The sequence below is a fragment of the Apiospora hydei genome (genome assembly GCF_038363865.1).
Source record: "Apiospora hydei strain CBS 114990 chromosome Unknown utg000002l_segment0_segment0, whole genome shotgun sequence".
Taxonomy (NCBI): domain Eukaryota; kingdom Fungi; phylum Ascomycota; class Sordariomycetes; order Amphisphaeriales; family Apiosporaceae; genus Apiospora; species Apiospora hydei.
In genome coordinates this window covers 2277391-2302463 of record NW_027117361.1, presented here as the reverse complement: position 1 = coordinate 2302463, position 25073 = coordinate 2277391, and the positions used below count along the sequence as shown (strand labels likewise).

At 53.2% G+C, this 25073-nt stretch overlaps 10 protein-coding genes across 10 annotated transcripts; 6 read left to right on the top strand and 4 right to left on the bottom strand.

Moving 5' to 3' along the window:
• Window positions 1–208: 208 nt before the first annotated feature.
• On the top strand, window positions 209–1667 carry PG997_000754 (uncharacterized protein; the record flags this gene model as incomplete). The annotated part of the gene is made up of 2 exons (XM_066805069.1): window positions 209–283; window positions 612–1667. 2 exons carry the CDS (start codon window positions 209–211, stop codon window positions 1665–1667), a joined length of 1131 nt encoding a protein of 376 aa, XP_066674842.1.
• A 3139-nt stretch (window positions 1668–4806) lies between these two features.
• PG997_000753 (Mitochondrial inner membrane i-AAA protease supercomplex subunit YME1) lies at window positions 4807–7373 on the bottom strand (the record flags this gene model as incomplete). The annotated part of the gene is made up of 2 exons (XM_066805068.1): window positions 4807–5244; window positions 5319–7373. The coding sequence occupies 2 exons, from the start codon at window positions 7371–7373 to the stop codon at window positions 4807–4809; spliced, it is 2493 nt and encodes an 830-aa protein (XP_066674841.1).
• A 720-nt stretch (window positions 7374–8093) lies between these two features.
• Window positions 8094–11702, bottom strand: PG997_000752 (glycerophosphoryl diester phosphodiesterase; the record flags this gene model as incomplete). The annotated part of the gene is made up of 3 exons (XM_066805067.1): window positions 8094–8246; window positions 8316–11503; window positions 11567–11702. The coding sequence occupies 3 exons, from the start codon at window positions 11700–11702 to the stop codon at window positions 8094–8096; spliced, it is 3477 nt and encodes a 1158-aa protein (XP_066674840.1).
• Window positions 11703–13067: 1365 nt separating this feature from the next.
• Window positions 13068–15587, bottom strand: PG997_000751 (pentatricopeptide repeat domain-containing protein; the record flags this gene model as incomplete). Its single annotated transcript, XM_066805066.1, has 1 exon — window positions 13068–15587. One exon carries the CDS (start codon window positions 15585–15587, stop codon window positions 13068–13070), a length of 2520 nt encoding a protein of 839 aa, XP_066674839.1.
• A 505-nt stretch (window positions 15588–16092) lies between these two features.
• Window positions 16093–16853, top strand: PG997_000750 (uncharacterized protein; the record flags this gene model as incomplete). The annotated part of the gene is made up of 5 exons (XM_066805065.1): window positions 16093–16137; window positions 16180–16311; window positions 16378–16443; window positions 16512–16634; window positions 16713–16853. Coding segments are annotated over 5 exons (507 nt in total), but the record flags the coding sequence as incomplete, so codon positions are not given.
• A 284-nt stretch (window positions 16854–17137) lies between these two features.
• Window positions 17138–17608, top strand: PG997_000749 (uncharacterized protein; the record flags this gene model as incomplete). The annotated part of the gene is made up of 3 exons (XM_066805064.1): window positions 17138–17143; window positions 17207–17244; window positions 17395–17608. 3 exons carry the CDS (start codon window positions 17138–17140, stop codon window positions 17606–17608), a joined length of 258 nt encoding a protein of 85 aa, XP_066674837.1.
• Window positions 17609–18124: 516 nt separating this feature from the next.
• Window positions 18125–20662, bottom strand: PG997_000748 (PRMT5 arginine-N-methyltransferase; the record flags this gene model as incomplete). The annotated part of the gene is made up of 5 exons (XM_066805063.1): window positions 18125–18344; window positions 18385–19005; window positions 19056–19785; window positions 19879–20476; window positions 20528–20662. The coding sequence occupies 5 exons, from the start codon at window positions 20660–20662 to the stop codon at window positions 18125–18127; spliced, it is 2304 nt and encodes a 767-aa protein (XP_066674836.1).
• A 927-nt stretch (window positions 20663–21589) lies between these two features.
• PG997_000747 (prefoldin subunit 4) lies at window positions 21590–22233 on the top strand (the record flags this gene model as incomplete). Its single annotated transcript, XM_066805062.1, has 4 exons — window positions 21590–21604; window positions 21672–21803; window positions 21879–21946; window positions 22041–22233. 4 exons carry the CDS (start codon window positions 21590–21592, stop codon window positions 22231–22233), a joined length of 408 nt encoding a protein of 135 aa, XP_066674835.1.
• An 840-nt stretch (window positions 22234–23073) lies between these two features.
• Window positions 23074–24114, top strand: PG997_000746 (uncharacterized protein; the record flags this gene model as incomplete). The annotated part of the gene is made up of 4 exons (XM_066805061.1): window positions 23074–23307; window positions 23387–23460; window positions 23530–23632; window positions 23677–24114. The coding sequence occupies 4 exons, from the start codon at window positions 23074–23076 to the stop codon at window positions 24112–24114; spliced, it is 849 nt and encodes a 282-aa protein (XP_066674834.1).
• A 2-nt stretch (window positions 24115–24116) lies between these two features.
• On the top strand, window positions 24117–24776 carry PG997_000745 (Phosphatidate phosphatase APP1; the record flags this gene model as incomplete). Its single annotated transcript, XM_066805060.1, has 2 exons — window positions 24117–24214; window positions 24272–24776. The coding sequence occupies 2 exons, from the start codon at window positions 24117–24119 to the stop codon at window positions 24774–24776; spliced, it is 603 nt and encodes a 200-aa protein (XP_066674833.1).
• Window positions 24777–25073: the final 297 nt, after the last annotated feature.

Here is a 25073-nt window from a genome sequence, read left to right as displayed (position 1 = left end):
AAGGGTGTCCTCCACCTCGAATCCACACCCGAACCATCAAGAGCTACCCCTGTTCCCTCGCCATCTCAGGTCATCGGTGCCCTGCCTCAGTTGAACCAGGACTTCCCCACTAACTCGCTATCCCTAAGGGTTTATAAGTGCTGTGATCCGCTCGCCCAGAGAGTTTGTTCTCGGAACTCAGATTTTTTGTTAGACAGCAACCGAAGAGATGGAGTTAATGGAACTTGTGGAGAACGAGCCTACGGCTCGCCCCTTCCAGTGTGACTGGCAATCCTGCAACAAGGTATGTTGACAGAATGACTTGGGCTTCCCCATCCCCGACGTCGTCCTGCCGTCGTGCGCTTGGCTTACACAGGAGACAGAGCTTCAACCGCAAGTCGGACTTGCAACGGCACTACCGCATACACACGAATGAGAGACCATACTCATGTGTAACCCCCGGCTGTGGAAAGAGCTTCATCCAACGGAGTGCATTGACCGTCCATATTCGCACCCATACCGGCGAGAAACCTCATCAGTGCCAACATATAGGCTGCGGGAAGCGCTTCTCAGATGTAGGTCATCGGGAATGGGACTGCCTGGTTTCAGAAACTTGCTGACACCAACGATAGTCATCGAGTCTTGCACGACATCGTCGAATCCACACAGGCAAGCGACCGTATAAGTGTGCCCACGAAGGATGTTTGAAGAGCTTTTGCCGGAAGACTACCATGGTAAAACACCAACGACGCTCTCATCAACGAGGCATCCACTCCTCCGAGATAGATGATTGTACCTCCGAGTCGGATGGAGGCGAGTCACCGACGACTCCGAGGTTATCAGCTATGCAGTGGCCACAAAGCGTCAGCTTAGCTGGCCATCCTGGCATCCATGGCCACAGCCTTCACCGAGCGGCTTCCTTTGCCGACTTTGGCCAGCACCTTGGGTACGGCATGCAACAGTTCAACCATCGCCACAGCGTGTCCTCGGGACCACACGAGTACCATGGCCAGTCGATACAGGAGCAGCAGCAGCAACAACAACAACAACAACAACAACAGGCGCACCAGCATCCGCATCAGCACCAGCACCAACACCAACAACACCCTGGCGCACAGATGCTTCATCGGACGACGAGCATGCCACAACACTCGTACTATGTCACTGAACATAGCAACCCGGGTGTAGCTACACTCAACACGAATCCAATGTCAACATACCAAGTGCCGAGGCAACAAGTCGAGCGCTTGCCGCTTGAGATTCCGTACACTGCTGCCGGGCTTACTGGGTCGATCCAGAGCAGTCCAAGCACTTTCTCGCCTGCATCAGGTCGTAGCCCTTCTGCCCACCAAGATGGCTTCTACACCCACCAGCCGGCACAGACTGCGACTTACGCCCTGCACAGCACATCGCCAGTGGTAGAGCATCCGCCTCAACAGCCAATGGTACAATACGCCCAGCAGATGCCGCAGCCTCTTCCGGCCTCCCAAGCGGTTCCTTCGCAGGCGCCCTCAACACAGCAAGAGGAGCACTGGTACAACGGTGTGGCATACCAAGCTCCCGTAGAGGTTGCCACAATCGGCCAGCTTCCCACATATGGCTCTGGGGTTTATGACCCGTGGGCCATCAAACCGGATTTCGACGACCCATCCATGCAAATGCCCAGCGCGCGGCTCGAAACCATGTAATGGAACGGCGGCCGGCTTGTTGAGAGTTGCCTGGGCCCCATTCACACGATTGATCTTGTCTTCAATACCCACCACCGCTGTTGATCACCACTGGCGGCATACAGTAATTTCGAGAGAAGTCCTTTGAGACTTGTGTACAACATCCAGTACCATCGTTAGCGTCCTATTCATGTTCCTGCATCAGCGATCATATATACCACGGGTTCACAGCACCGTATGATTTCGATCTGGCGCGGATGTGGATTCCACACCCGTTGTCCTTGATTTTCTGGCGACACCCCGAGCGCGCCTAATGCTCACCAAACCTAGCGAGCTGAGCCATCGCATGGCGCCTGCGCTGTTCCTAATCGCTTTCCGGCCCTCGCCGTCGCACATGGCCGTGTCGCTGTGTGCCGCCTGTCAGCCGGAAACAAACAGCCTGGCATATATTAATACAACTCGACACCACCAGCACCTGGCAGCATCTTTCCTTGGTCGCTTCGCATCACTCACCTTAATTCCATCACTGGGCGGCGTGCATTGCACATTGACTTTTCTGGCATAATTCGTCTTTCTTATCTCGGTCCAGGCGGCACTTGTGCATATCGACATGTTCCTTCCCTTGGCGCTCACCAAGACTGCTTAATATCCGTTATTTTGATTGGCATCTCTTCGCTGGGTAGATGATGCGTGGCCCGCAACCCAGCACCCAAACGAATTCCACGATGAACATATTTTCGGTGCATGAACCAGTACCAACTTTACATCCATGAAAAACCGGCGGCACGACTGAGGCGACATGACCCTGCATACCATGCCGGATCAAAAAGGGCCAAACCCAAAGGATTTCTGGGAGGGCGGGCTCACCTTCGCCGAGCACGAAGTTACTGGCATATATTTCCATCTTCGTCTCCCGGTTCTTTGTTTCTGCCGCGGACAGCCCTTAATTTGACTGAACGACGTAATGCGCAACTTATTAATCGGCGAGATCGAAGTCTCGAGTTGGGAGGGAAGAGACTGAGGGGGGGCTGGGGAGGGGTTGAAGGAGTTCGTCCACGGACGGATCAGGGGGTTCTCGGACCGCCCCCCATGTAACATAGTGTGTGGTCGCATTGGATAATGACGACTTGGTTGAAGAAGACGAAAAATGGCGGCATTTTTTGGGTTTATGGATTTCCATCTTGTGGCGTGCTTTGACTTATCCTGGGCATTCCATTCCTGTCTTGGTTTCATTTTGTTTTGATCACTTCTTCTCTTATGTCGCGGGAGGGCTCTGGCTCGTCAGGGGGGATTGATACCACTTGTGGAGGATGTTGACGATGTTGACGAGAGAAGGGGAACTCGATGTCGAAGAAAGATGGTGTTGGCGACTTGACTGATATCTCAACGTTTTGTCTGGAAGCGTCGATTGAGGAGACGGTGCTTCCTTCTGGATATGCGGACATATGGACCAGAAGACGAAGAGGAGAGAGACCAAGAGTTATTTTTGAACGGCCGAATCCCTTTGATGAATTGATTGAAACGAGACCCCGGATATTTTGTGTATCAATAGTTCCTCGACCACATAACGCGTTCCTGAATATGAACTTTGATGATTTTCCGATACTTGGGCGGTTCTGGTGAAATTTCGATATTGCAGAGGGAAGCAAGCCAGCTGTCCTTTGGGGTTCTGGCAACATCAAGAAGACAGACTCCTCGTGTGCCAGACTCGAGAGGCACACAACGAAGAGAAACGAGACAGAGTTGAACCTGTGTGTCCGTCAGATCCTGGGCGAGGAGAAAGGGAGTAAGGGAGAAGAAGCCAGGCGGTAGACGGTGGTCTGGCTGTCTTCTAGTCGGGGTGGGAAGATGGAGAAAAAGGGAGAGTAAGAAGAGCGAGAGGATCTCACCCCCGAAAACAAAAACCTGATGGAGAAAACGGGTGCCCGGGAGAGGGTGCTATCTACTGTCTATCTGCCTGCCAGCGGATTGATGGGATCGCCCAAGGACTCGATGCGCCCAGATTGTGTGCATCTGGCTGGAAGGCGTGTTGCCTGAAAGGGGGAGGGCCGAGTGGAGGCGACTGGGAGGCTTAGACTATCACCACTATACCATACATACGATTGCTACCGTGCCATGGCATTTGAAAGCAGGCAGATGGATAAGTAGATAGACGATCATGTTGGCGGGATGCGGTCAGGCAGTATGCCTTGCTTGCCTCCTATAAGAGAGTCACGGTAAGTGCAGTCAGTGAGTGTGGCAGTGGAAGGAATGAGTGGCCGACCGGGCTAGACGGGCCGGCTCGAAACAACAAACCGCGGGCGGGAATGGGCAATGGCCCTGTCGAGCAATTTCTCGCGGGCGCTTATGCCGGCGGCTATTTACAGCTCGTGTGTCTGAGACAAGGCCGCCGCAATGTGCCACCGGCATTCCATAGTAGCACAAGCGGGCAGCAGCAACGGCTCAAGTCACCGGCTCGCCATCCGTTTCTTCGCCTGTCCAACCCTCAGACGTCAACTTCGTATCACCTCACGACACATTACGTCCATGAAAGGAGGAGCTCTCACCCAATCTCGGTGTCACTCGAAGGGAGAGAAATTGCTGGCATAAACCTACATATTGCGGAGGCGAGGGATATATTGATTTGTTTTGCACAACCCAATACAAACAACAAAGAAAACTACCTTTACACTGAATGCCCCATAAAACACTTCCAAGATATCATCCCCTCAGGGGGGTGATGCATCGCTTGTGAGGTCTGTCCATCCGTGGACATTACTGACCGTTTCCGTCATTTACCCGATGGTTATTGCCTGCCCATCATGCTGTACAAAGTCCAGCTCCGTGGCAAAGCAACATATGCTTTTTGCAATCGCTGCCATCACATCATTCGTGAACGAACGCTGCTTCGGACGAGCCTCCCAGCCCCCGAATCAATCAAGTGCAAGTGCTCAGAGATACCATCTCCGGGCCCCTTCTTGGGGCAGGGGCTGTCCTGTACAGAGCCTACACTGCCTAGCCATCGTAGCGCAATTTAAAAAGCTGTCCCATTACTCCATGCTCTTTAGCCGTGAGGAAAGGCTCAAAATCTACAGGTTTTTCCGAACCCCCAACGCAACGTCCAACCAATCATTTTCCTATTACTTTTTGTTTCCATGACTGGCCTGAATCAGCCACTCAATCAGGAAGGAAAACCGCCAGGAGCTGGCGGGGCTGGCGGCGGCGGTGGTGACTGGCCACCACCGCTACCACCGGGCGACGGTAGACCTGGGGCTGGCGTCTTTTCTGGTGCCGGAACAACCATCGGCCCCTTGGGGACCGAGATACGATCCGGAAGCTTCTCTCCCCGAATCACCTTCTCGACTTCGGACTTATCAAGTGTCTCGTACTCGACAAGAGCTTGTGCGAGGAGATCAAGCTCCTTGCGACGCTCTGTTAGGAGCTTCCTGCAACGCTCGTACGACTCGTTCAAGATACGCTGAACCTCGGCCTCGATCTGGGCCTTGGTTTCACTGCTGAGGTTCTCGTACCTGCTGGCGTAGTCCATGTGCCCTAGTTTGGTGGACATGCCCAGAGCTGCGACCATGGTGAAAGCAGTATGCGTTGCGCTCTTGAGATCCTGTACACGTATTGTTATTAGTAGACTGTGTGAGTACAATGACATCTTGACAGATTTCGGTTGCATCAACTTACGCTAGAAGCGCCACTGCTCACGTTGTCCGCGCCATAAACGATTTCCTCGGCCAGCTTGCCGCCAAGGGCAACATCGATCATGGAGCGGTAGTTCTGCACCGAGAAAGAGTACTTGTCCATCTGAGGCAGATAGGCCGTGTGTCCAAGCGAAGGACCGCGGGCCAAGACAGTGACCTTGTAGAGAGAGTTGGCTGCGCTCTTCGCCTCGCCACTCCATAGCATGAGTAGGGCGTGGCCAGCCTCATGGTAGGCCGTCATCCTCTTCTCCTCAGGGGTGATGACCATAGTCTTGCGCTCAGCTCCCATGATGACTCTGTCCTTGGCCCAATCAAAGTCCTTGATGGAGACGAATGAAGCTTTGGCCCGGCTTGCATGCACGGCTGCCTGGTTGACGATATTCTCGAGTTCAGCTCCGGAAAGACCACTGGTTGTCATCGCGATGGCCTTCAAATCAACATCTTTGGCAGCCTTGACCCGCTTGGCGTGGTGTTGAAGGATAGCAAGGCGGCCACGAACATCAGGCAGTTCTACATTGACGTGACGGTCGAAACGACCCGGGCGTGTCAAGGCTTTGTCCAGAGATTGAGGGAAGTTGGTAGCAGCCATGATAATGACACCGCTGTTCTGATCGAACCCGTCGAGCTCGGTAAGGAGCTGGTTGAGCGTTTGCTTGACGTATGTAGCGTCCCTAGCGTTACGCTTGCCACCTATGGCATCCAGCTCGTCAATGAAAACAATAGACGGGGATTTTGACTTGGCAGCCGCAAAGAGCTCTCGAACCCTTTTAGCACCAACACCAACGTAGACTTCATCGAATTCGCTGCCAGACATGTAGAAGAAGGGAACTCCAGCTTCACCAGCAACTGCTCGTGCTAAGAGTGTTTTACCAGTTCCAGGAGGGCCGACCAGAAGAACACCCTTGGGGAGCTTGCCGCCGAGAGCAGAGAACTTGTCCGGGTTGCGCAGAAACTCGACCATTTCTTGCAGCTCTTCCTTGGCGTCATCGCAGCCGTGAACGTCGGAAAACTTGGTCTTCTGGTTCTCAGCCTTGGCCTCACTGTCAACCTTGGTGCCGCCAGCTCGCTTGAATACACTCAGGCTCTCAACCAGCATAGTAATAATAACCAGACTGAGGTAAGTGATGAGGCAGAACCATAGAATAAACTTGAACCATTTTAAAAAGGTGCTTCCAAAGCTTTCATCAACAACCACATGCAGAGGGCCATCCTTACCTCCAGTGCCCGATGTAGTTTTGTTCACGGCCAGGTTGCCTCCGCGAGATCGAGCGGCAAGTGCTTGTTTGACAGCTTGAAGCTGCGTAGGCGTCAGGTCTCCAGGAAGCTTATCCTCGACATGCTCGTTCACGTTAGCGCCTCCCGGACTCAACAGCGACAAAGCCTTCTCGTAGGCTTCATCGGCAGCGGCATTGGAGGCAAATCGTCCGGAGCGGTATCGTTCGATGATGATTGCAGGCATGTTCGCCTTCACCAAGGCCTGGTAGAAGGCATTTTGAGCGGTAGCACTTGTCGGGTTCCTGTTCGCAGTCTGTTCCATATGGGCAAGTAGATTCCTCGACAAGCCACCGGTCTGGATTGAACGCCGTTGTGCCGTAGCGATGCTGAGCAGCGGGCTGGAGAAAACCGATGCGCGCGACAGTGCCGAAGTAGAGAAAGAACGGCCGACGAGACTCTGGGAGTACAGTCGGCGCGTAACCGGGTTCGATGCAAGAAGAGCTCCACCGGCCATGCCGGCGATAGAGTTGTGGATGTTCAGAACAGATGGAATGTACCGTGGGGTGGGCGAGGCCCGGACAAGAGCGGACTCGACTCGAGGGTCGCGGAGGAATTCGGGCAGCTCAAACTTGGCGGATTGCACGGCCGAGGTTGTATGCGACCGGGTTGCGACGATCGAGCGGTTCGAATCGGTCTTGGACCGCACCTGGTTGAGAGGCGACGATGGTGCTCGGAAGGGCATGAGGAGGGTGGTAGCCATCGAGGGCCAGAGCTCCGTCGTCGCCGCAGCGATGCTCGGAAGCGCTGGCGCTTGAAACGCCATGATGCACGGCGTGGCGACCCAAGGCCGGGTGGCTTCTAGTACGGCTGTCTCAAATTGCCGATGATGGTGATGGGTACGAAAGATAGAAACGGTAAAGGATGGAAAGTAGTCGAATTGGGAATATGGTCAAAGCGAAGCGAGCTGCGGCGGCGGCGGCGGCTGCTGCTGCTGCTGCTGCGGGCGGTGGAGATGACAGTCGCTTCCAACTGTGCAGACTATCGAGATGCTCGTATGGGAGTTGCTGGACGAGAAGGCCACATTGTTTCCGCCGGCACCTACGAAGACTTCAACTCACTGTCGAATGACTGGGGCGAGATGATGAAATGATGTCCCACGCCACGATCCGGCCGGCGAAGGAAGAAGATAGACACCGATCGGCTAGAGACTAGGTTCGAGTAAATGTAACTAGAAGGTACCTTCCAGACGCTGTGTTATGTAATGTCCCGGGGGCTGACTAAGCCATTTTCGTCACCGTCACCCGAGTGTAAGAACGCGAGTATCCAACAAACGCAAAACACATATACTCACGTCATTTATCGCACATACAGGTAGCAGCAGCAGGTAGTATCGTTGAGCAACTCTCGGCGAACAGACTTGAGTGGATAGCAACTACGGCCAAATAGCAAATACCAGGAATATCTATGTATCTATCTACCTGTATCCATTCCACTTGTACAACCGTTGGCTAAGCTGCAAATGAGGGGCACTACCGGCGCCCCCCTATTCCGCAACTTCCGCTACCGCATTCTTCAACACCGCAGTGCTGTCCAGCATGATCTGCGCACTCTTAGCGGCGTCCTCCTTAGTGAGACCCTTGCGAATGGCCAGCACGTTGTCGACAATGACCGCATCGATACCCTCCTTGACTTGTCGCTACACCAGAAACTATTAGTAAAAGGGGGAGCCTAGGGAGTCGCGATTTCTGAATGAGCATGAAATTACCTGGACTAGGACTGGGTCGTTGTTTTGAGCGCCGTAGCTGACGCACACCAACCCGCTCTGCTTGACCACTCGCACCAGCCGCGGGCTGTTGACGAACGGCCGCGCCACACTGACAATACCCAGCAAGTTCCAGCGGCTGGCAAACCGCACGGCCTCCTGCAGACTGCTGGCGCGAATGTCGCCCACAGGCGAGCAACCGGCATCCGTCAAGAACATAATCGGGATACTGGGCTGCTTGAAGCTGAGGCACAGGCAGATGTCGGGATTGAAACTGCTGAAGATGAGATTGCGCGTCTTGGCCAAATCGTAGACCTTGGCGAGGACCGTGTCGCAGAAGGAGTTGAGTTCCACGGCGTAGATATCCATCTCGTGCTCCTCGCTTTCGTGAAGCATTGGGTACTTCAACTCGATGTTGAACCCGACACTCTCCGGGAGCTCTCGGAAGAGGTCCTCGAGCGTGGCAAAGGGCGCCTGGATGAAGTTTCCTCGTGAATTGCCTTTGTAGCCCTTCTCCTTGAAATCCCGAGTGTGTTTCATGCGCTCGTCCAGCTCTCCACTACCGTCACCAGCGAAGCCCATGGAAAGAGATCGCTGGCGTGGCCCAGGCGAGTTACTGCGTAGCTTCTTCTCAACCAGGGTCTTCTTGGCTGCATCAGGGCCATCTCGCCGAGGTTTGGCCTCCGGGTTGATATGCAAGAACTGTTCCAGCGTCAAGGTGTGCACCGGTGCGTCTATGCCAGTCTCACTGACTAAGAAGTCGTGGTAAATGACTGGCACGTGGTCCTTGGTCAGCTGTACATCAAACTCGACGTAATTGGCTCCAAGATTAGCCGCAGCGATGAAAGAAGGGATCGTGTTCTCTCCCAGCTGCAACGACTTGTTGGTAGTGACATTCTTTCCAAGGCCTCGGTGGCCGAAAACCATTGTGGATGACATCTTTTTCCAATATGTTTGCTGGGAATTGACCTCCATATTTGGATGCGAGAAGGGCGTGATGACCAAAAAGTTGAAGTTGACGGTTCCAATGACCTCCAGGTTTGCCGCCATAATTGGTACGCAAACATCGCCCTGGAGACTCATGCGGTTACTGCCCAGAGTCGGGCGTACAGAAGAGAGCAGAGCGACTCCTCGTCCAACCTTGTGCTTCTCGTTTCCAGAGTATGTGGGCACAATGTCAAACATGAGCTTTACCTTAGAAATTCTCTGCGTGTGGAACAGAATAGGTTCTGTTGAGATGTTGTCGTGGACCGGAAGATCAATGATTGTAGGGTCACCAGTTGCGCCCTGCGCCGAGATCACGACCGAGAGGGCAGTGTCCAGTTGGTTGTTGTGAGCCTCTGCCAATGGCACACGATCCAATTTGACGCCTTCCGTGTTCTTGCGTATGTCCATGGACCCTAAACTGACGAGGACCAAGCTGGAATCCTTCAGGTAACGATGGCCAAAGGATTTGACGGGCTCCGCAGTGCGTGTGCTACCATTCGAGCGCCGATCATCCAGCGACGACGTTTCCGGGGGCGAAGTGCCGTTCTTAGAAGGAGGCTCCGGGTCATCGGGTCCGCTTCCTAGCGTCTCAGGGTCCATGTTGGCCAAGAGCAGGTCAGCAATTGGCATATGGCCACGAAGGGCAGCGTGTTCCTTAGGAGTCCAGCCAAATGAGTCCATCTTGTTCACCTCAGCTCCGGCTTCCACCAAAAGCTGAGCTACAGGCAGGTGCCCGTCAACGGCCGCAATATGCAAGGGCGTCCAGGCAAATGACTTTTCAGCGAGTTCCAGGTTGACTCTTTGCTGATCTGTGCCGTCAAGGAGTATTTTGACAATGTCAACATGGCCGAATCTAGCAGCGATGTGCATGGCGGTTTCTCCCGTCTCGTCTTGCCAGTTGATGTCAACTCCAGCTTCGACAAGCATCTTTACAATGTTCGTGTAGTTAGATTTCACCGCTATGGCGAGAACAACACTTGACTTGGGGACATCGCCACGGGAGTGCGCGACCGCCGAGCTATCTCCTCGCCAGTTCTCTCCCTCGAGCAGGGCCTTGGTAGTAAGAGGATGACCACCAATGACAGCAAGATGGAGTGGTGCGTTGCCCTCCTTATCTTGCCATTCCGGGGCGTCGATGCCATTCTCGACATCAAATTGGCCCCATTCTTGCATCTTGGACATGATGATCTGACAGAGTACCACAAACCCAAATTGCGCCGCGTAATGCAATGGCAAGCGGCCCAAAGAGTCCCTTTTCGCCAGAGCCTGGCGTTGTTCGGGTTGCAAACAGTCGAGGACATACATGAGAATCTGCACAGCTTCATCATCCTTGCCCAATAAGTTTTCCTTGATTCCGTTCTCGGGACGGCCTGCAGGAGTTGCGTAATGACTGTTGAAGTGAGAGCCAACAGGAAATGAGACGGTATTGGAGTCGGTATCGCCGGCATCTGCCGACTTACTTCGGCCGATCTGGATGACAAGGCGATGAATACAGTTACGCTCGTTCAAATCATCGACTTCCTCTAAGAATTTTACTTGCTGTAGCAAGTACGCAATACAAGCCTTCGAGCGTGAGGAAATGGAACGCTGCAAATTGTTGAGTAGCATCGCCTGAGAGGCAGGCTCCAAGTTGACCAAGTTGGCGTCGGTCAAACACTTCTGCAAACTGGTGACATCGTCCGATCTTATAGCCTGATCGACCATCTCAAGTATAGGTTGGGGAATGTTCAGCATGGCCTTGACAGACGCTCTGCCCAGGGATCGCGCAGAGCGCGCAGATCTATCTGATGCATTGTCGTCAAGATTTTGCGAATCGCCCAAGACGGAAAGCCATTTGTTGATTTCGTTAACGAGCCGAACGGCAGTGTGATCTTTGGCGAACGGCTTCGGGTCTACTTTGGTGGTGATGTAGCGATGCTGGGTGGTCGTGTTTGTCGGGACCTTCTTGTCCAACTTTTTCGTAATCTTGACGAAGCCCCTGCGATTGATGTCGCCAAAGAACTGGAGGTTTCTCAGCTGATTTCGCAGCTCGAGAAGGGCGCCCATGAGCTCTTCGACCTCGTCATCGTCGAGATCGGCAATGACTTCGGGGCTTCTGCCGTATCGGTCTTGGAGGAGCTTCACGCGACGGTGTGCTTCGGCGAACTTCTTGTTGTAGAACTCGTCGACATCCTCGAGGTTGCGGTCCAGGGCAAAGAAGAATTCTGGGGAAGGGTTAGGTTGTCCAAACGGCCTCGGTAGACGGCCGAGGAAGGTTTATTGCCCACCTGCTAGATCTGCGTTCTCCCCCGCCGTCGCCGTGGCAGCAGCCGCCTTGATCAGCTTCTTCAGGCCCTTGTAATTGATGTAGGAAGCCGCCCACTCGGGGACTTGGTTCCTCGAAAGATTCCTGCCGAACTTCATGTCGTGTGGTTGCGTACAAGTTCGGCCACAGCTGATTGTGTGGTGGGAAGTGAATGTCGTCGCGACTGACACGTAGCGCGGTGGGTGTATTTAGGAAGAATGTAATGGGTCTGGCATCAGTCAGTTAGACGGGAGAGAACTTGCAAGCCGTACAGCGCCGGGATCTTCTTCTCTTCTCTTACTGTAGGTGTTGGCTCCACGGCCAGGAGATGGTGTTATGAGAGACCGGCGGGCTTGAAAGAGGTGGTGGTAGGAATAGACAGCAAGTCTATCGCCATTGGGGCTCCGGAGGGGCAATGGGAAATAATGGAGGCAGGAACCGAGTTCGTTGCTGGCGGTGGTATTTCCGCAGATATGTACATACGTGTAAAGGGAACCTTCCTTGGTAGGTTCAATGCCATGCATTCGATCAGAGCTGGATTCGGCCAGTAAGGGTCCTCAGCAGGAGCCCGTGCAGCTGGTTATTGGCCTGAACTCTGCCCCTCACCTATCGGTACATGACCCGGCCGCCCCGTAAATCTATTTCGGGGCGCCCTCTCTTGCTTGTCTTGCCGCCAAGTCTAGACACTTGGATGTTCCCTATAAATCTCTTCTTTTGCGCCTGGCAGGAAGGAGTCATGCCAATGACGAAATCCGCGACCTAGTTGGGAGGAATCTGGTTTCCCCCGTTCGGAGATATCGAAGTGCCCCTCGCTCCTTGCCCCTTGCCCAACACCAAGGTACATACTTCGTAATCCGTCGAAAATTTTCCCTTTAAACTCCAATTTTGTCCGTTTCGTCCGTTTCCGTTCCACCTGCTACCCACCCACAGCTCAGTGCTTCGTCAGACTCACTGTTGTACGTGTCCCGTCATGTGTCTAGTGTCTCACCGACTCTTGGAGCCCAGATTCAACGGCCAGTTTCATTTCATATCGCAGGCAGGATCACGCGGTAGGCGGCGCCACCATCCCCCCGTACTTCATTCCGTGCTTGCCAAGAATTACCCCAGCTTCTCAACTAGTTGGCACTATTCACATCAGAAATGAGTACCTCTCAGCTTAGCGTAAGCCCAAAATCGTTTTCTTTTACCCCACGTGATCTATAGCAGTCAGCTCCGGCTACAACGGAGTAACCTGAATAGGGTAATAGCTGGCGGTAGTCTGGGCCAACTGCGGTGCCTCCAAGACGTGGGAGAGCATCTGTCAGATGGAGCATTACAAAATCAGGCACGCGAGTACAAAGTATACATCATCTATGAAGTATTTACAGCTGTGGTTGCCCATGCTAACTATGTACAACACAAATCATAAAAATAACCTTAAGCCATGGCGTCTGCAGCACGAAACTGCAACTGCTCGTGTGACTGCAGCTGTCGTTCGGGAACCGTCATGATTGACGCCGGTCTCGCAGTGTGCAAAGACATGCGGGCGGGCTTGTGCACGGCCAACCCCCTGATGCCGATGGGAGCTGCTCGGGTTCCGAGCCCAGTACCGCTGCCATCTCAGGAGAGCCAGCCACCGTGGTCACGTTGGCCTCATCCTTCTCCATCTCAACGACAAGTCTGCCCGAAGAGGGCCTCTTCAATTCATCTATATCATGGTGGTGATATTCGTAAAGCTTGGCAAGGGGCATCTCATACCAATTGGGGTATACTTTCCTGAAGCGGTGCTGGTCTCTTCTATCCAAGAAAGAAAACAGAATGGCTCTGGTTGCGCCCTCGACATCCTCGAGCTGCCCCTCGATTCCGTCAATATCTGGTGATGTTTGTTCCTGCCGAGTCCGTACTCGTTCGGATGCATTTGGGCCGTCTTGGTACAAGCTCATGAGTGTGGCAAATCCCAACTTCTGCCAGAGGTCCAAGTCTTTGAGTTGCTTAGCCAGTTTCTGATCAGGTAGACCGCGCAAAAATTGACGCCGCAAATTCAACTCCGATGACAAATGTCTCGTCTTGATACGCCGAAGGGCGTGGAAGACAGCTGGATACCGTTCGTACGGCTGGCGATTTTGCCAGTCGATTGGTGGCAGGCGAGATTGAGGATCGCAATGAACTCCGGTACGGGCATATATGATCAAAACTTTGACGTGGGCCTCAATCCTCAATGTCTTCGCTTCCAAATTCTCGCAACGTTTTAAAAGTGCAGCCAGATCTGGAATGCCGCCGAAAGCCTTTGTCGGCATGACATCTGTCTGACTTCTATGTGGCTTCTCAGTAGGCTTCTCAGTAAGCGTTGCCAGCGCACGAGACACTCGTCCACTGTATGGGTTACCGGTGCCAAGCGATCTCATGGTTTCGCGGGAGGTGCTCTCAATTTCGTCGAACTCAATTTTGGCTTCTGTGACAATCTGGAGAGACTTAAACTTGCGTAAAATCGCTCTGAGCGATTTCTTTACACCACCAATGATAGGTAATTGTGGTAGGCCGGAAAGGTCGAATAATGAGTAGAACATCTCGAATATTGGACGGATTATCTCTGATGGTGAGCTGGTATGGATGGTTTTCATCAGAGATTCGAAGTTCTCAAAGTTCTTGCCAAGCCCCTTGAGTAGCTGTCGGGCGCTTCCCTGGTCCAAGGTAGAATGGCACTCAGTAAGGAGACCTTGAATCGTATCAACAGGGACGAAACGACCCTCACGGAGACACGCCACGAAGGACATGCAAGCGACGTCAACCTTGCCAAAGTGAAGCCATCCCTTAATGAGGTTGTCGAAAACATCATTGCCGCGCTTAGCTCGCTCAACCCAAGCGTGTTTACGGGATGCGCAGTTGGCCTCGGCCCACAAGAGGCCTTGCGAGTTGAAGATGGCGTTCTTGCTCACGATTCGGAAATGCAAGCCATCCTCGGCCACACCTCGCATTCGGCGCACAACGATTCGAAACTGCTCGATATTGTTGGTAGTCACTGCGTGGTTCAGCAAGCATACCATCGTCTGTTGAGTGGCAGGCCATTTGGTATCGGTCAAGTAAGAGTCGACCACGGCTTGCGCCAGATCCGGGCGCTGGATGCGATTAAAGCCAGCAATCAATGCGTTGTAATTGTGAATGTTGGGCGGCGTGCTAGACAACAACAAATTGTAGCATATCTTTCCCACAACTTCTTTAGCATCGGCGGTCTTATCGAATATGCGCCGGAAGGAGTTGTTCAGGAGAGCGCGCTCCTCGGCAGCCCCTCCCAGGTCGGAACGAGGGTTGTCGTAGCTTGGATAATAAGGGCCGCTCCTAAGCTTTTCTACCTCTTCTATTATACTTTCGTGTGTCTGGGCCTCGTCTGCCTGTGTGTTCTGTGTGTTCTGGTCCTTGGATTCCCGGCACCGCCAAAGCAATTGGCGAACCAGAGTCTCTATCGTTTGCGTAGTTCTTCCCATTTGTGCTTCCGTATAGGGATGCCGGATTTCAATGTCCAAGTCTTGTTCTTCCGCCAAAATTGCTGCTTCAACTGCAGCCCAGTCGACTTGGTGCTGCCGCCATGAGCGCGTGGTGCCTCGATACGTGTTGGCGGCCAAATCGCCTAATTCCTGAAGGAGCGACGTAACGCTTGTCGACGGGATACCGGCCTCCCATTGTGAGGTCCCAACCGGTGTCTCGAGGGAACCTGGGTTGTCGCTTGAGGAGTCGCGAGCTTCGTTCCGGTTCGGGGCCCCTTGAATGGCAAGATTGCCCAACGCAGCGCGGGCCCTATCTATTTTTTCGTCAAGGTCCCTCTTCCTGTCTTCCTTTCTGTGGGCGTCCACCACGGCTGCGGTGCCCAGTATAGTGGTGTAGCATGCTGTAAAGATATCCGCGGCTGTCACTCTTCGGCGAGATGCAGCAGTCGTCGCTCTTCGGGTTATTGTGGTAGCAGTGTGGAGGCAGCCTCTACAGCGACAGGATGACTGGGCTTGGGCTGCTCGGGACCATAGGGCGTGCATGTTCAAGTCATGGTCGGCGGGCGGCAGCAGACTTGGACAGGGTGTTGAAATCGCTGATAAGTCCCTCGATTTCGGCTCGCCAATTGACCTCCGTCACTTGGCAAGGCTGGTCGGGGGGGTCAGCGAGGTCAGTGCACTCTGGCTGGACCACTAAGGATCCAAGTGGATACAACCAGCAATCACCAGTATTCAATGTCGAAACACCCAAATCAATTGATGGAAGATGCCTTGATATTTAATCAGTGATACCCTAATACCATATCCAAAAACCAGAGACTGTACAGGTACTGTATTGAAGGAGCTGGTCAGCTCTATAGGCTTATCTAAGCTGGGCACCCGCTTCGTGAGCTGTAGCTTTGTTGGATCATGTACATAAATGTTAATTCCAGTGGTACATGATAGAAATCTACGGGGCTATTCCATGGCTAATGCTTCACTGTAATGTACAATTTCTCCAGCATCTTTGCATCACTCTCCGCACATCTGATCTCAACGAACCTGAAGTATCATTCGCGATGTTTACCCTTGCATTGACAGCAGAGCTCACGGGGTAAGTCACTGCTGAACCTTGTTGTATATAAAATGCGAATAGATGCTTACAGCCTTTAGCGTCACCAACCTCCGGCCCAAGGACACTGAGGACAGCCCATTCTGGTACACATTCACTGTCCAGTGCACGTCATGCCGAGAGACACATCCCAACAACGTGGGCGTGAGCCGATTCGTACGTAGACGTGCCTTCTTGAAGCAAGGGCAGTCCCGTTGGAAATTATACTCATCGTAATTTCAGGACAACAATGAGATGAGTGGCAGCCGGGGCGAGGCCAACTTTGTATGGAAGTGCAAGAACTGCAAGGTCTGTTGCATCTACTCACCAGCCGGCCTGCTTATCAGTATGAATACAACTGACTGTGGTATTTGCAGCGAGAGTCGTCTGCTTCTATCACGGCAGCGCCCAAAGCCTACGAACAGGGAGAGCCGGCCAAGCGACAGACGATCCTCGAGTTCGATTGCCGTGGCCTCGAGTTCACCAAATTCCATCCTGAGGTGAGCACGCTGTCTTCTTACGGATATATATATCCCCTTTGTCTGTTGGCGACGACCACTGACGTATGCCATGTATAGGGCCAATGGTTGGCAGATGGCCTGGACTCAGGCACGAAATTTGAGGTGGAACTGGAGGAGGGAGAGTGGTTCGACTACGACGAGAAGGCCAACGATGAAGTCAGTATCAAGGACCTGAAATGGGAGATCCGGAGAAACTGAAAGGGCCATATCCATCTTTGGTCACAATAATGAATAAAAATGAGCATTGCCATGAGAATCCCCCTCTCCCTCCATTGCCTCGAGTTATGCATGCATTGATCCAGCTATCCAGTCATGCTGTTTATGTGGGACCTTTGGGTTCCTTAGTCATCCTTTTCTTAGCCCCACGCTCCCAAAGCTCGAAAAGTCCCTACCTAAAGTGTCAAGCTCCATCCAAATCAGGCGCGCGACAGTGAACACGAAACGACGAGATCTCCCATTTCTCGCCCAACAAACCGCCCAATATGAGTGTAAGTGCTGGCAATTCCATGCAGTTACCTTCAGCGAGGACTTTTAGCTAACCAGGCGCGCAGTTTATGCCCATCAACCCGCGGCCTATGCTGCAAGACCTGTATGTTTTCCCGTTACCGCCTTCCAGCCTTTTCCTCTTCGCCCACCACGCACGCCGTTTCGCGGCCGAGATGCGCAGCAAGACAGAAGGGACCGAAGGGGGGTCTTGCACTCTACGTCGACCGATCACTAACCATATATACTGTCACAGTGTCAACAAGGACATCGTCGTGCGACTCAAGTGGGGCGAGACCGAGTACAAGGGCCGCCTGGTCAGCATCGACAGCTACATGAACATCCAGCTCACGGGCGCGCAAGAGTTCATCGACCAGAAGTTCACCAGCGATCTCGGCCAGATCCTCATCCGGTGCAACAACGTGCTGTGGATCAAGGGCGCCGGCCAAGGGAGGGCGGCGCCGACGTGAAGATGGAGGGTTGATAGCTGGGAGAGACGGACACGGATCGATAACGAAAATGTGAGGTTCGTACGCACAAGGAGAGGGATCCGGCTCTACGGTCTGGAGCGAACGGGGTGCTGCTACGACACCGTACCCTTGATGGTCTGGACACTACTGGCTGGCTGACAAGCTTAAAAAAACGCATGGAGGAAAGCAGAAAGACGACCACATATTACACGGCCACTGTTGATGGAGAATACCTCGATGATTGGATTGGTGGTACGGGCTTTTCGCCAGCACGTGGCTATACCCTTGTGCAAATGTTTAAAGCAAGATTTGGTCTTTTCTGGAACATGACAGCCCATGTACTAGGAAGCAAGCATTGGCGTTTTGGCTGGACGCGCTCCTCACAAGAAGAAACGGGGAAATGGTGGATGCGTGGTTTTATAGCATGTCTCATACCCAGGATCAAAATCAAGCTCATACCCAATTTCCATCCTCAAGCTCCCCCATCCTCACGAGCTAGGTGGAACCCGATGTCCCTCACATCAAGCAGGCGATCTTGCGGCTACTGCACATCTCAGAGCCTCCGACCTTGATCCGTTGCGTTGGGCCAACCCAGGCAAACGCTTCGACCATCCACTCGTACCATACCTGCTTGTCGTCTGTCTGTCGCCACATGCTAACCTCAAGCTCCGTGTCAGGGGGAAGTAGAGAGGTTGCTGCATATACGTTAGTTTTCGGCCATACGTCATAGAAAAGTCTTGAAGCTTACCTTGAGGGGGAAGAAGATCGGGAACCACGAGATCATGTCCTTGCTCTTCCGGTCAATGTTGTTTGGCAGCGTACTCAGCTCGACCGGGGTCTTGCCAGTCTCCATATGCTCGTAGAGCACAGACTCGAAGTAGCCAGCAAGGCCATGGATCACGCCGCGGGACCGGCAAACGAACGTCAGGTGGCAATGGCGCGAGTTGTGGTCGTTGGCACCAACACCGCCAGCCATGGATCCGCCACCGCCTCCAACGACGCCTCCGGACCGCCGCGCATCGACCATAGTCATGGTAGACTCGGGAAGCGGATGCACAAACTCCCATGCCTGCTGGAACCGCGCGTGGCCCGGCACCTTCTCCGCGACGAAGTCGAGCTGGAAGAGACGCACGACCCAGGGCGTCTCGAACCCGTGCGGGTCCATAGGCAGCCGCTGGCTAATGTCGGCGTGGATCCGGGGCGTGGAGATGGGCGACATGTGCGCCGTGTACGACTTGGGGATCGAGATGCCGTGGGGCTTGGCCAGGACGTGCTGGATACCATCCAGGCACTCGGGTGAGAGCTCGTTGTCACCAAAAGAGCCCAAGAGCTCGGAGATCAGGATATCGACTTTGCCGTAAAGGGGTTCTCGTCGGCGGTGCCCGACACCAGAGGTCCTTTCCAGGCGCGCATGTCCGTCTTGACGACCGTCACTCGCCCGCCCCACTCGCGCTGGTTCTGGCGCAGGAGGTAGACGTAAGCGTTCGGGTTCTTCTCGACGGCCCAGACCTGAACCGGTACGCCGGTCGTCTCGCTGGCCTTCAGAGCACGGGTGACAAGGGGCCCACGACCGGATCCCGCAACGGCGATGACGACTGCCCCTGTAGACGATGAGGTGGGCTTTTTGTGCTGGGCCCATTCTGTCAGCGCCTCCGCACAAGCCGCTTCATATTGGTTGTATTTAACGGGGTCCCCTTCGAAAACCTCGTATGTCACCGACTCGAGGTTATCGGAAAGTGGTTGGAGGGGTGACTGCAGCCAGTCCTGGAAGTTGGACAAGGTCGATCGTTCCAGCGCCGAGAGCGGCTCCTGCTGGCTTTCGACATATCGTAGATAGGATGCGTAAGGATTGGTCTTGAAGTACTTCGGTGTTGTCCGTGTAGGCTGCTGCGAGGCTTCCGAAAGCGAAGGCCAAGCGGCCTCGGCCGGAACCGCACTCTCCTGCAGTGTCTCTGGGCTATCCTTGAGCTCGGGACCGACATCGCAGAGCAAGAAGTACGGTGCATGCTTCAACTTCATGTATGAACCAATCATTTCCTGATGGTGCTTACTCAGGGACGGGTTTCCACTCTTGTTGGGTTGGAAGGAGGAAGGCCCGAAGGTCAGATACTGCAATGGTTCGGAGAACCATCTTGTCTGAACCTGCTTCTCAGGCAAAACCCGCGGCACTCGTACAGCTGTGCGTGCGTTTGTTAGTAATGCACATGTTCGTTGTGGGCTCGATAGGGCCCATCCACAGCCCCGGCAGATCGTATTAAGGAAGAACTTACCGACAGACAATCTCGAATCGTACGTGCAAGTTGTTCGTATAACATTCCATGAGTCCCAAGTACTGAAGATGTCGATCTCCTCAGGTTCGTCACTCCCAGGCTGTTCCTTGTTAGGCAGCGCAGAGGACAGGTTCTCGATGGTCTCCTCGAGGCCGGGTTCACGGTACATGGGCAAGTGGATGATGAAGTTCAAGCGAGTCCCAATCACGAGAGCCTCCTGGATGGCGCGAGCAAACTGGGCGACGCCTTGACCGCTTCCAGCCTTGAGAGCATCATTCCGCGGGCCTGGGACGATGAGGCTTCGTATGCCACAGAAGTTGGCATAGTTGACTTCGAGATTGAGCACCTGCCTTGAGATACTCGAAACAACCGGGTTTGGGGAGCACAGATCAATCCAGGGGCTTGAGTAGGCAACGAGACCACTGGTGTAGGTGTCAGGGAAGAGGGCCGTGTCCTCTATAGTCAAAGGGGGCACGATGGGGTCAGGGTGGCAACTAGGAAGCTCCGACTTCTCCCATTCCCCAAGGCAGCTGGCGACCAGGCCCTGGATGCGCTGATAGAAGTGACGGTTTGTCACTGGCGTCGTAGTGAAGCCGAACTGTAAGAGAATCAGTAGTAGGTCTAGATAATTGGGTTCGGGGCCACTTACACCCGCATTCAGAATTTGCCCATACTGCAAGTCAGTGGGAGGCTCGCTTCGGGCGGAGTCATGTTGGCCGATGTAGAAAACCGGGCGAACATCATCGTAACCCTCACTGGTTTGATCCATGTATTCCTGGGCCATTGAGACTCGGTTTGTGCAAGAGGCTGTAGAAAGAAAGAAAAATACTAGGTTTCGTCGCAAAGTAAATTTTGGTGGTCAAAATACGTCTAGGGTTAAGTAGGGAGAGACGAGAGGTTCAAAGCTTCAAGAGATCACAAATCCATGGTATCTGGAGAGGTATAACAAGGATCGGTCAGCCAAATGTCTTATCACTTTGTCCTGCCACCCAAGTAGTCCAAAGGTCAGGTTGAAGATGTGCCAATGAGTCCGGGAAGTAGATGATAAAAATCAAACGGTAGCGGTTACTGGGTGGATCTCCACACCAGTTTGTCTTGGAGAAATATTCGGCTTCTACTTACTACTTTACCTATGGGCGGCTCATTGGGCAGTAGGCAAGATATGTAAAATCGCAAACGCTGCTTGGTACTAATCTCTGTCTTCCCCAGCCTCTCTCGCATACGCTGTGTAACTATCTATGCATTCGCTGTCAAAGTAACTCATGCCAACATTTAGCGCTCCGAACTGTGCTCAGACCGAATAGTCAAGAGATTGCATACATGTAATAGATGTGTGACTGCTCATGGACCTATCCTATACAACCTCTTGTGGGAGACAAATTTGCCCCGTTCCCATTGCCCAACCGGAAGGCATCCTCGTTTCCTTGCAAAATATATACGAGCTTTATCCAGTGTTCACATCACATATCCAATATGGTTACAAATATATGTAGTTTTTTTTATCCTATCCATCCGGAAGGGTTTGGGTGAATGATGTAGTACCTACAAGTAGGTCCGAGGCCAATCACTATCAACGACCCCGCCTAAACCAAATCGCGGGGTGGCTACCTCTTTTTTTTGGAGTTCCTGGATAACAATAGCAGTCTAGCGACACACAATCATAACTACCCAAGCACCTAGATTGGAGTCGGCGCATCACGAAACCGTCATAATGAACCGGCGTATGGTACGCTGCAATCCATCTCGTTCTTGTCGTATCGTACACACTTGCTGACCGCCGTGCGCCCGTGCAGTTGTCTAAGGAGGAAGAGGTCGCAGCTGGCGACGAGGTCGAGGTGCGCCGCGAAGACCAGGACAAGATCAACAAGTTCAGCCGCCTACACCAGAAAGAGCTCAACATCGAGGAGGAGCTCAAAGTCAAGCATGTGCGTTCCTCCTTTTGGCCATCGCGTCTACTCACTGCCCCGTCGACCACCTGCTGATGCGAAAGGCGCTTGCAGAAGGAGAAGGAAGAACTCGATGATATCACCACCGAACTGGAATTGGCCGATGAAGACGAACTCGTACCGTAAGAAGCGCCCTCCACAGCCACGTTACACATTTACGATTCACGGACCTACATTCGAAAATGGCTATGGCTGACCACACAACGTGACTTAAAGATACAAGATCGGCGATGCGTTCTTCAACGTTCCGCTAGAACAAGCGCAAGAGATGCTCGCTACCTCGAGCTCCAAGATCGAAGAAGACGTGTCAGCTCTGGAGGACAAGATGGGCACGATCCGAGACGAAATGACACAGCTCAAGGTTGAGCTCTACGCAAGGTTTGGCCGTAGTATCAACCTTGAGACTTGAGCGAGTCTCTACGGGCGATGGGTGCATCGACTGGGCGGGAATAGATAAAAAGAACGCATACCAAAATAGAGGGCAAAACCTGCAACAAGCTGTACTGATCTTGTGTTGATTGCTTTGGGGTTCACTCAAAAGGGGCAGAAAGACGGGAGGCCGGCTGAAGTGAAGATGCTGGATGCGTTGGCTGAACTTGGACTTGGCAGCGTGGATGGCCTGCTGTGGTACGCTACATACATATGACAGAGGCCAAGATCTGGGTCGAGTTGAGATGGGTTGATGCCAACGCAAAGATGAGGCCTCACAATTAAGTAAGCATGCGACGGATGGGACGAATGAAACGGCGCCAAAAATACGGGCTGCATCGCGGATAGGTGGGTGTGTTAATTTCATGTTGACAACAAAAGGAGTAGGGGAGACGCGATGGATCCTTTTTAACCCTGCACTGCAGTCCAAGGTCAGCTAGTTTGAAACTGTTGCGCAGGAACGCTCGGTATGACATCATCCAGAGAAGGATGTTGGAACTCTGCCCTGGCTAAGGAGCCATCTGAAATCCTGCCAACCCAATGAAATACCGGCCTTTTCGTCTCTTCTCGCCTGCTGGGATTAGAGTGCGTTTATATGAGCAGCTCAATGTAGCGCAGTCACTCTAGCTACTTCTTCTTGTGACCCATAGTAGGTAGTATTTCTGGCTCTCGAAAGCCGGCGGGAGACTCGGCGACATCCAACATCCTTTTGTTGCTGCTTGATTGCCTGTTTTCCTTCGCGAGTGTTCGCTTGCTCGCCTGATTTCGGTTTCTGACAACCTGGTCGCCCATTCAACACCCCGTTGACCAACGCCAAAATATGTCGTTCTTTCGCTCGTTCGTGCCTCTGTCGGTGTGCGCAGCCGTGGCTCTGGCCGCACCAGCACCCGAACCAGTGGCGATGCCGCATCCGATGGTCACTGCTGCACCCGTGCTGCCGCGCGATTTCGAGGCTGGCACATATGTGGCAAGCTTGGTCAAAAGTTTAGGAAGCGGCGTTAGCAGTTATGTCGTCTCTGGCATCCCCCAGTACTTCCAAGATTTCCCCACTGGCGTAAGTAGCATACCGCCCTAATACCGCCCCAATCGCGCTTCATATGGTTCCAAGTTGTGCTGATATTGTGAACTTGTAGGACAAGGTAAAGAAATCTCTCGGGATCGATGACGATGACTTGAAGGCGACACCGACACAGGTCCTCAATGTCCCGTAAGTTCTGCGTCTTGTCTTTCTGGCTGGCCAGCCTGGATTTCAAGGCAGCACGCTAATTGCTGACAGGGCCTACGCGAACTGGACCGACGAAGGCTGGAACGTTCGGGTTCACGGAAATGTCTACAAGCAGCCTAACACCCAGCAGGACAAGGTTGATAAGCTTGCCAATGTATTCCTGATTGGGACCGACATTGAAGACCTACCCCGAGCCAGCAAGACCAGGCCAGGAACGTGACCAGATCCATCTATGTCGTGCAGCAAGCGCACGAGAACGTTACTGTCCATTTCGAGAACGATGTCTCTGTCGAGCCTGACGCCAGTGGCGGCGTGATCAACGCGAAGGGAGGTGCCCAGGTCATCACATTGCCGTATGAGACTACAGTTGAGGGCGACTTTGACACCTTCGTCAAGCTCAAGAACACCACCGGAGCCAATGGCGGTCACATGATGGCTGGAAATGCCACAAAGTCCATCCAGTCCCTCAATATGTATGTCAATGGCACAACGTCGGGCAACGCGACGGCATACCTGGTGCCGCCCACGGGCTTTACCATCATTTCCGATATCGACGACATCTTGCGCATTACCAAGATCTACATACCGAAGGAGGGACTGCTGAACTCCTTCGCCCGCCCCTTCACCCCTGGATGAACATGCCCGAAATCTACGCCAACTGGTCTGCGAGCATTCCGGATTTCCACTTCCACTACCTCACAACTACCCCCGAGCAGGTGACAAGAAACTACATGGAGTAAGCTCACACTTTTAGGCCTTGCTGGCAGCATAGGAGTACTAACATATTGTGTAGATTCATTTACAAGACGTACCCCCTTGGCTCATTCGATACGCGGCCCCTCAACTTTTCGGACGTCTCGGCCACGCTTCAAATTCGTCGTTTTCTCTTGGACAAGATCTTCCAGACGTTCCCGCAGCGAAAGTTCATCCTGATGGGCGACACTACCAACTCGGATGTCATGAAGGCTTACCCTGCTATGCTCAAGGACTACCCCGGCCAGGTTCAGTGCATCTTCCTTCGCAACACGACCGCTACGGACGATGGGGATCTGTTCCCCTACGATACCTCCGGCTTCGAGGGAATTGACCAGAAGCAGTACATGTTCTTCAACGTCGCTGACGATCTGAAAAACCTGGACATCATCGGCGGCAACTGCTACAACCCCAGCGTCAAGCAGAACGTCACTTTCGGTTTCCAGGGCCGCGGCTTCGGCAACGCAGCCCCCAAACAGAGCGCCGTGACATCGTCCGCCTTTGGTCTCTTCGTGCTTGCCTTGGCTCTCAACATGCTTATTTAGAGCAGTTTGCGAGTTGAATGAGCCCATTTGTTGTTGTTGGCGATACCACGGGTGGTTAAAGAGACAAATTAGCATATGAGTGTCTTAAAACTACTTACGAGGTACGATTCGATTTACATGTAACAGGCAGTGTGTTGAAAAGGGCGTTTGGGACGAGGACACGAGATCGCGTGAATCGGCATTTTCATTATTTACATGGCGCTTAGGTAGCTCTCATCGTACAGTGGGCTGGTATTTATGCAGCTCTTTACTAATGAACATGTTATGATGCTGAAATTTCGCGGCAGACTGTACGTA